Here is a 10667-nt window from a genome sequence, read left to right on the forward strand (position 1 = left end):
TGCTTCAGTGCTTGCTTATATTGACTAGCTGATGTTCCATTCTTGTTAGATAATTTTGATCACTGATCAAAAGCTTGCATTATCAACCATCACAATCTTTTAGTTGATGTCCTAAGACATTATTTTAAAAAAACAATTACTCTAATTAATTATATAAAAACATTGGTAAGTTGTAAATGATTTATTTTTCCATTTCATTAATTGAGAACTGAAACTAAGAAATATTTATATAAAAAAAATATAATTTTTTAAGTGAAGAGTTCAATTAAGTCCCTAATCCATGTATCACTTATTTTGGCAGCCATTAAATTAAAAAGACCTTAATGGCTGTGTTATTCTTTACCACACTAAATTTTTAGCCTTTTATCTCTGTACGTACCCACTTATTTCTCCCATAAAACAGATCTCACGTTTTATGTACCTCTCATGGTTGTATCCCTTTTTCTGTTCTAATTCCATGCAAAGAAAAACTATATCAACATAAACAGATCAATAATTCCTCAAATCACTAACTTGTGTTATATAGTACCCTATAGAAATTAATAATTCAATCATTCTCCAAACAAACAATTATACAAAAACATATAAATCCGGAATAGAGGAAGAACCATGCCGGAATGAGAGCTTGCTGGTGTTTACAGCGGAGGAAATAAAAGTGGTTCATCAATGAACCATTTATTTGATATCTACATTTAAATTATTAGATTATTAAAGGATAGAAGTGAAGATGGAAACCAAAGAGGACGTTGAGGGTGGTAAGCAGAGAGGAGTAAGAGAACCATTGTTAGGGGAAAACAACAAACAACTTGTCCATGGAACCAAAGATCAAGATCATGATCATCATCATTGGATGGTTTACTTCACCACATTCATTGCTGTTTGTGGTTCTTTTGAATTTGGTGTTTGTGTAAGTCTTTATTTTACCACTTCTATCTTTATTTACTATAAACCTGTTCTATTCTTGAAAATCAGCAAAAATAAACAATTTTTGCTCGCTAGTTTAATTGAATAATTGTTATTTATATTTTTCAGTGCGGTTATTCATCTCCAACTCAAGAAGCTATCAGGAGGGATCTTAATCTGTCTTTGGCAGAGGTTAGCCAGAAAATATTAAAAATTTGGTTATCATGATTATCATGCACTAAAATTGTTTGTATTATTTCATACTTAATGGATTTGATGTTATTTTCTTTGGTTTTTTCTGATTGAATGAATTCAGTACTCCTTGTTTGGCTCCATCTTGACTTTCGGTGCGATGATTGGCGCAATAACAAGTGGACCAATTGCTGATTTCATTGGTAGAAAAGGGGTAATTTCAGTAAAATGATTATGATTGTTTTAAAATTAGTTTCCAAATCATTAATTTTCTTTGTGATTTGATGTATTCATAAAAAGTTGGTTTTGGAATATAAATGCAGGCAATGAGAGTATCAAGTGCTTTTTGCATTGCAGGATGGCTTCGTATTCATTTCTCTAAGGTTCTTACTACAAAACTTAAGTGATTTTTTTGTCGTAACTGAAATTCTGGTACACAAATGTTAGATGTCAAATCAGATATCACGACACTGATATCAGATAAGTCACAATAAGAACAATTATGCAAATAGGATAAACTACTGAAAGTAAATAACACAGATAATTGTTAACTCAATTCGGTGCAACATCACCTACATCTGAAGGTGTCCAAGTCAGAAAGGAAATCCACTAAAATAGTACATTAGTTAAAACCTAAGGAAACAACCTCTGGTTTACAATCTTCTCACCTATTAACTACCTATGCTATTTCTATCTAAAATACTCCTAAATATGAGACCCCTCTCACTTCCCTTCAATCACACAACAATGGTAAACTAACAATGAAAACAGAAAAATGAAGACAGTATTCAAAAACACATAATTAGCCCTGCTTAAAAGCTTATGACTGATTAACAAATTACAACTCAAACTCAGTCCAACTTTAATATCAAAGTGATAATAGAGTGACTCAGAATAAGCAATGAACAAACTAAAAACCCTAAAACTCTCTTTGATACGCACAGATATTTTTTTTTGCATTAGGTTTAGAATGTCATTTTAAAAGTCTTTGGCAGGCACGAGCTTTGGACTTTTCAATCAATTTGATACAAATCCACAACTTGATTGCTACATAATTTATGCAGAAAACTTCTCTTTAAAATAAGGAACAATATCACATGTTTCCTAAAATGTCTCAACATTCTATTTTATGAAACAAGTGCATAGCTGGAATAGAAACAGTTGTTCTAAAAATAACCCTTCTTGAATGCGAAAATATGTGAGATAAAATAGCAGAGAATCTCACACTTAATCAAATCATCCAAGAAGTAAAAATTGAACCTGCTATGATGTATGATCAACATGTCACGACATTTTGCTTAACATTTGGCTGTGATACATGTTTTAACAAAATTGCTGCCAATCATAAAATCACCGATCTAACAATCACCCCCTTCGACAAATTTTGACTAAAACAACCTTTGCATAATATAGCTGGAGATAAGAAATAAAAACAGCAGCAAACAACCACAAAACACAAGATACATAAATCACATGCATACTTGGTATATCAGCAAAAACAAATCAGAGGCACACGCAGCAAAACTAAAGAGAGATCCAGCCTTACACAGAGACAAACACACAGAGAGAAATAAACTCTCACACTCCAGAATTTCTTCATAGACCAGTAACAACATGACATCACAACAACAAGATTACAACACCACAATACAGTCACACAGTAAGCACTCAAGAGAGAAATAAACTCTCAACACACCAGCACAACCCTATCACACATGATCATTACTCCCCCTGTCCCATAAAATCAAAACTCCCCCTCAAGAATAGATTCAACACACATAACTAGTGGTGTGAGACTTGATGTCTTCTAAATACGTCTTAACCCCTGTCATATGTTTTGAGCATCCACTGTCAAAATACCACTCTTATCTTCATGAAGCTCTAGAGAAGTATGAGCTATGAGACTAATATTCTCACTTTAGGTTTCCATTTCCTTTTTGCCTTACTCACCTGATAATTCCTATGTTGAATATAAGGTTTAGGATAACCATGCAACTTGTAACAGAAGGGTCTTATGTGACTATGTTTTCCACAAAAGTGACATCTCCAGGGCTGATGCTTGGATCTGATATGAGATTCCCGATGTTTCACAAGATGTCAAAATTTCTTTCCTGACATCATGGTATCATTCTTCTTTTCAGGATGAACAAACTTTGACCAAGAGGCTTTTCCTTGTTTATTTAGAGATTTGTAATTCAATCCAATTCTTGTTAAATCTCCAACACCTTTTCCAACTAGAAGTATTTCATCTAGCAATTCTTACAAATTTGGTCATGTTTTCAAGCTTAGAAGTCAATAAGGATACTTCACTATGAAGGTCAGACACTATGGTCAGAAGTTTCTCTTTCTTAGCCTGTAGTTGAGATATGGTTACCTTATACTTTTCTCCAACCTTGCACACCTCTTCACTTTTGGCACACAATTATTTGTAAGAGGCAGCCAATTCTTCATATGATACCTCATCAGAATAACATCTCCCAAAAAAAACCTTAACATGCTTAGTAGTTTCATTATCTCCTTCACTTTCAGAATCCTCATTAGACCAAGAGACAGACATCTCCTTTTGTTGTTTCTTGAGGTATGTTGGAAACTCTGATCTGATGTGACCCAAACCTTCACATTCATGACATTGAATTCCCTTTCCTTGATTTTGCTTCTCATCTGTTCTTGCTTTTCTATGAGAATCATAATTCTTACTGATGTCACATGACATGTTTTTAACATTAGGTCTTTGTCTTCTATCCATTCTCTTCAGCACTTTGTTGAATTGCGTCCCAAGTAATACAATGGCATTTGACATTCCTTCATCAGTATCCAGGTCACATTGACCATCTTCATCTTCAGTGTTGGATACAAAAGCTATGCTCTTGTTCTTCTTTTCAGATTTGTCACTAATAGCCAATTCAAATGTTTGAAGTGACCAAACAAGTTCATCCACTTGCTGATGTCTTTGGCTTCTTCAATGGCTGTCACCTTCATGTCAAATCTCTTAGGTAGAGACCTGAGAATTTTTCTGACAAGCTTTTCTTCTAACATCTTCCCTTCTAAGAAACTATATGAGTTAGATATTTCAAGAATATTCATGTGAAAGTCATGAATGCTTTCATCATCTTTCATCTTTAGATTCTCAAATCTGGTAGGGAGAAGCTGAAGTTTTGACATCTTCATTTTAATTGTGCCTTCAGGAGTGGTTATGAGAATTTACCAAGCATCTTTGGCCACAGTACATATGTTTATCAACCTGAATATGTTTTTGACACTCCATTGAATAGGGCATTCAAGGCTTTGAAATTTTCAAGAGCAAGTTCATCTTCATCTTTAGACCAATCCTCTTCTGGCTTCAAAGTCTCCTTCCCATATTTGTCCTTCACAACACGATGGTCCCAACCTTTTATGACAACTTTCCAAGTTCTGCTATCCATAGATTTTAGGAATGCTACCATACGTGCCATCTAATAGTCATAGTTGGTGCTATCTAAGGGTGGTGGTATGTTGTTGAATTCTCTTTCCTAGTCCATAGTACCAGAAAGTTTCTTCCCTGGAGCTCACCAAAAATAGAATATAGTGTCTGCTCTGATGCCAATTGAAATTCTGGTACACGTGTCAGATGTAGAACCAGATGTCATGACAACGATATCAGATCAGTCACAACAATAAGAACAATTATGCAAATAGGGTAAACTGCTGAAAGTAAATAACACAGATAATTGTTAACCTAGTTCGGTGCAACATCACCCACATCTGGGGGCGTCCAAGTCAGGAAGGAAATCCACAAAAATAGCATTAGTTTGAAGCCTAAGTAAACAACATTTGGTTTACAATCTTCTCACTTAATCACTACCCGTGCTATTTCTATCTAAGACACTCCTAGATATGAGACCCCTCTCACTTTCCTTCAATCACACAACAATGATAAACTAACAATGATAACAGAAAAATGAAGACGCTCTTCAAAAACACATAATCAGCTCTGCTTAAAAGCTTACGACTGATTAACAAATTACAACTCAAACTCAGTCCAACTCTAATATCAAAGTGATAATAGAGTGACTCACAATAAGCAATGAACAAACTAAAAACCCTAAAACTCTCTTTGATACGCATGAATATTTTTTTTTGCATTAGGTTTAGAATGTCCTTTTAAAAGTCTTTGGCAAACATGGGCTTCGGGCTCTTTAATAAATTTGATGCAAATCCACAAACTTTGCAGAATTTATGCAGAAAACTTCTTCTTAAAATAAGGAACAATATCACATGTTTCCTAAAATGTCTCAACATCCTATTTTATGAAACAAGTATATAGCTGGAATAGAAACAGTTGTTTCAAAAATAGTCCTTCTTCAATTGCGAAAATATGTGAGATAAAATAGCAGAGAATCTCACACTTAAACAAATCAAATCTTCTAAGAAGTAAAAACTGAGCCTGCTATGATGTCCGATCAACATGTCACTACATCTTACTCAACATCTGGTTGTGATACATGTTTTAGCAAAATTGTTGTCAATCATAAAATCACTGACTTAACAATAACCATATATATTTAGGGTCCAATTTCTTTGGATATTGGGAGACTAGCAACAGGATATGGAATGGGAGTCTATTCATTCGTGGTTCCTGTCTTCATAGCAGAAATTGCGCCAAAAGAACTCCGAGGAGCCCTCACTACCTTAAATCAGGTTTATTTTTGCTACATATTGCGACTCTATGATCATGATAATAACTTAATAATTAGTATTACATAAGTATCTAAATCAGTATGCAATGAAGGTAGCATTGTCATATAAGTTTGTTTTTCTTCTTTTTTGTAGTTCATGATTGTTACTGGGTCATCCATGTCATTCGTAGTTGGAACAGTACTTTCATGGAGGGCTTTAGCTTTAGTCGGTAAGTTTTCTTCGTAGTTTGGATATAACTTCAGTAAAAAGAAGACTACATGAAGAGCACATAAACTCAGAACAATATAAATTAATTGAAACTTGTAAGGGCTAAATAATTTTTTGCAATTGCAGAACTTATTCCCACTGCTGTGTTGCTTTTGGGTCTATTCTTCATTCCAGAGTCTCCTAGATGGCTTGTAAGCAATAAATTTCTATATAAATGTATTTAGAGTAAAATATAAAGTGTTTAGCACAACACCGAGAGTGTCAAGTACCAACCAATAATGGCTGCAGGCAAAAAAAGGACGCTCGGAAGATTTTTTGGCTTCATTGCAAATACTTCGCGGTAAAGATTATGATATATCTCAAGAAGCAGAAGAAATTCAGGTTACTATTGTTGGATACCTTTCTGTGACTTTGCCTTCATGCACAATATTAAAGACAGAATTCTAAATATAATGCAATTTTAAGCTGGTGTATTTGTTACTGTTACACAGGATTATATAACTAGTTTAGAAAAACTCCCAAAATCGAAGGTGCTGGATTTGTTTCAAAAGAGATATATGCGCTCACTCACGGTGGGTAACTATGGTTCCACTATTGATATGTTCATTTTCACTAAGGGTGTGTGTGGAAAATGATGGTTTATTTTCCACCTTCTCATGTTATTGTTGTATTAAGGAAACCTCGTGTACTAATTTTGATGTATTCATGATCAGATCGGAGTAGGGCTGATGGTCTGCCAGCAATTTGGTGGAATCAATGGAGTTGTTTTTTATGCCAGCAGTGTTTTCAACCTAGCAGGTACTTGCTACTTGAACCATAACTCTTCATCCAGAATCTGACATTTGCATATGACCTATAATTCCCAATGAAAACGCGTTTTAAAGCTTCATGAAGAACTCAGTTTCTTATTTTGTTTTGGTGTATTTGTGTATTTTAATTTTGTCGTAGGATTTCCTTCCACGGCCGGAAGTATATATTTTGCTATTTGTCAGGTTCTTATTTTTAACTTGACTAGTAGTCATTGAAAAGTTTAATTTTTTTCCTTCCAAACTAACTCAATCATGTTTTTTAATTTTGCAGATTGTAATCACAGGTGTTGGAGCAACCCTCATAGATAAAGCAGGCAGGAAGCCTCTACTATTGGTGAATTCGAAACACAACAACAACTTATCTTCAAACTTTACTTATACTCTCCATGTATGATATTGTTATTTCATTGTTTCAATTAGGTATCTGGATTGGGCCTCGTTGCAGGATGTATATGTATCGCAGTTGCATTCTATCTTAAGGTACATGAATCCCAACTAAAAGCATTATACAGCTTCAAGTTTTTAATCCGGATATTTATGTAAAATGATATCCTTGTGAGTAACAGGTTCATGATTTGAGTGTGGGGGCAGTCCCAGCACTTGGTGTAACCGGCATACTCGTATGTCTACTACTCTTTCTCTGTTGATGCTTTCATGTTTTACGCATCTCGGAAATATGAAGTCATCCTCCATGTGAAATTAATCTTTCTATAATTGATATTAGGTCTACGCAGGATCATTTGCAATAGGAATGGGAGCAGTTCCATGGGTTGTGATGTCAGAGGTACTCCCTGATCCCTTCGAATTCGTCAGTTATAAAACACGTCTCCTTTATAGAATTAGTATAATTTTACTTGGCAAAAATATGGCACAAATTTTGCTGAAAATATTTATTATTACCTTGTGTTGCAGATATTTCCTGTGAATATTAAAGGACAGGCAGGAAGCATAGCCACATTAGTTAACTGGTTTGGTGCATGGCTATCCTCCTATACTTTCAACTTTCTCATGAGTTGGAGTTTATATGGTAAATACATTTTTTTTCAGCTTTATAATGACAATCATTTTGTCATTTATGTTCAAGAAACCTATGCATGTTTATGATTTTCAGGTACCTTCATTCTTTATGGTGGGATCAATGCACTAGCCATAGTATTTATAGTTTTAGTAGTTCCAGAAACCAAAGGTAAAAGCCTCGAACAATTACAAGCAGCCATTAACGTGTAGGAAGTTTATGATTTGCAGTGTTTGGTGGAACATCAAAGGATGCAAGTTGGTGATTGAATAACTAGCCTTATTTTTTTAGTCAGATTGGTTACATATTTGATTATTGAGTTCACTATTGTTATAAGTAATTCACATTAGTTATGCTCGAGAAAGTAATTCACATTCATTGTGTTGATGTCATTGATTAATGAAATATACTCCAAAGACAACCTAAGAAAAATCCTATTAGAGTTTCTTATTTTAGACTCAAGAGTATAATAAGAAAAATCCTATTAGCTACAAATATTGAGATTTTGTATGTGGCTCTTTTTTTAATGTCAAGAGTATAATAGAAAAAATTGAGATCTGGGACTAGTAGAATGAACTCGACTTAATAATTATTGAACTTGACTAACAATTTTTTCAAGTTAATATTAATTCATTCTTTGGTATTAATTAGTTGAACTTGTTGATCTAAGTTTAATCGTTGAGAATATTATTATTATTTCCATAGTATATTAATGACTTAAATTGTTTTTTTAAGATGTGTAAGGAGAGAGTGATCAAAATTTTTGGGATGACCGCTAAGGTAAACTAAAAATTATAGATAAATATAAAAAGTAGATAAATATAAAAAGTATAATATCTAAAATATTTAAATTATAATTAAATTGAATAATATATTTACAAAACATAATTATATATTGAGATTGATTTGAGATAAATTTCAATTATAGATATTTTTAAGATAGATTTTAGAAAAATTATATAATTGTTTATTATTTTATTATTTTATAAAGAAATTTTAACTAAAATTCGTGTAAAATATTGAGACGGATTTTAAACGGAATACCATTGTATATATGGACTTTGAAATGAATTTTAGACATAATGCAAAACTATAATCATTAAGACGAATTTCAATTCTTTATATATTCATTAAAATGTATTTTAAACACAATACACAACTATAATCATTAAGAAAGATTTGAAAAAAAAAATAATTCAATTATATAGAGCATTTGAGATAGATTTTAGACAAAATATAGGGTATAACTTATAAAAAATAATGCAAAATATCAATAATAATATAAATAATTAATTCAGTTAAATAATTAAGAATGATAATAATGGTTAATTTTGACATGAGGAGTGGAGTTGTAGCTTATAGAGTCAAATATAAATATAAAGCTATATAGTTGAGTGTGTGTATAGTTGTCATACCCCTAAATTTGCTTATCATATTTCAGTCCATCTGACTTTCAAATGCTCAAAGATCTCCAATTTGCTCAAAGCTACATATCTCTCAAACAAATGCCTCTGAACTAGGGTTTTGCCTTTCTTAAATGAGACTCAGGTTCTGATACCTCAAATGGACTTCATGGCCTCTCATATGCCTCATAGTATACTCATACCAAGTTTCAAGCTTTGACTCATAAGATTGCTCGGTCAACAGTTCAAATGGTCAACAGTCGACTAGTTTGACCTAAAGGTTAACTGTGGTCAAAATACAGTCAAAACTCTTGATTTTTGGCCAACATCCTCATTTTGAAGTATCATTCATCACTTGAGCAAGGATTGATCATGACTTATCAAGGAAAGCTCAGAAATCAACAAAAGTCCAAGTTACTAAATTAGGGTTTTGAACCAAAAGTCAACTGAACTTTGACTGGTCATATCTCCTACATGGTTCATCGGAAATTCCCCAACCAAAGCTCATTCTCAAGGAAATTCAATTCTATACACGCATATGAGATATATCTCAAAACATTACAAGTCCTTCTAGAAGCTCGCAAAAAGCTGTTTTTTGTCAGGAGCCATATCTCCAAGATAAAATCTCCAAATGCAAAAAAGGTTCCAAGGTGGCTTGTAGAGGACATCTTGGGATTTCCAAAAAGTCCTAGATCACTTCCATATGATAAAAATTGAATGAGTTATGGCTTGCACAAGTTGGGTAAATTTCAAGAGATGCATAAAAACCTAACTGAGTAATTTTGCATTTTTGAATCAATGGGCTTAAGTTTTGAATTTCAAGCACCTATATGATCCCTAAAAGGACCTCTAAATCCATTCCCACATTTCTTTCATTTTTATTTTTATCTATTTGAATTTTATTCAATTAAAACTCAAATAAATCAAGTAAAATCACAAAAATAAATATAATAAATTACAAGGCTTTTGTTTGGATTATATAAAGGCCCAAAAACCACCCTTAAAGGCCCATAATTTCGATGGAATATGGTTCATGGGGAGATTTGTCAAAGTTAGAAGGTTTCAATATAATGTTCAAATCAAATCTCCATATCCTTCCAATCAAAGATTTGATCCATGTTAGTAAACCTAATTGAGTCCACTATATATGCATACCATTCCAAACCTAAAGGGACACGTTCTTGCAGCCAAGAGGAGTAGGGTTTCAAGAAGTAAAAATTCAAGAAAAAGGTGCAACTTGAGAGCTTATCCTATAGCCAATTTCAAACAAAACCAAGCGCAAAATCATCTCCTTGGAGCGTCCAGGAGGCCATGCCAAACATCTGCAAAGCTCAGAAGAGGCCATACACTCTTCACCAAGGTTGCACCATTGAGGTTATGACTTTTTAAATTCGAAATCCTTAAATACGCAATATGAATCGATTCTATCCATGTACATGTTGTTATAATGATGTTTAGGAC

The 10667-nt window shown here is 33.2% G+C and overlaps 1 protein-coding gene across 1 annotated transcript; it reads left to right on the forward strand.

Annotated features, from left to right (window-relative positions):
- The first annotated feature begins 91 nt into the window (after nucleotides 1-91).
- Nucleotides 92-8216, forward strand: LOC131610183 (sugar transporter ERD6-like 7). The gene is made up of 17 exons (XM_058882067.1): nucleotides 92-907; nucleotides 1033-1095; nucleotides 1220-1309; nucleotides 1419-1478; nucleotides 5641-5772; nucleotides 5905-5980; nucleotides 6106-6170; nucleotides 6268-6360; nucleotides 6471-6551; nucleotides 6693-6777; nucleotides 6928-6971; nucleotides 7060-7122; nucleotides 7209-7268; nucleotides 7355-7408; nucleotides 7513-7572; nucleotides 7701-7815; nucleotides 7900-8216. Exons 1-17 carry the CDS (start codon nucleotides 728-730, stop codon nucleotides 8013-8015), a joined length of 1437 nt encoding a protein of 478 aa, XP_058738050.1. The 5' UTR covers nucleotides 92-727; the 3' UTR covers nucleotides 8016-8216.
- Nucleotides 8217-10667: the final 2451 nt, after the last annotated feature.

This window comes from Vicia villosa, linkage group LG6 (genome assembly GCF_029867415.1).
Source record: "Vicia villosa cultivar HV-30 ecotype Madison, WI linkage group LG6, Vvil1.0, whole genome shotgun sequence".
Lineage (NCBI taxonomy): Eukaryota > Viridiplantae > Streptophyta > Magnoliopsida > Fabales > Fabaceae > Vicia > Vicia villosa.

Coding starts and splice junctions, on each gene's coding strand:
- LOC131610183 (XM_058882067.1), top strand. CDS start 728: ATGGAAACCAAAGAGGACGTTGAGGGTGGTAAGCAGAGAGGAGTAAGA. Junction 908..1,032: donor CTTTTGAATTTGGTGTTTGT/GTAAGTCTTTAT, acceptor TATATTTTTCAG/TGCGGTTATTCATCTCCAAC. Junction 6,972..7,059: donor TATATTTTGCTATTTGTCAG/GTTCTTATTTTT, acceptor TTAATTTTGCAG/ATTGTAATCACAGGTGTTGG.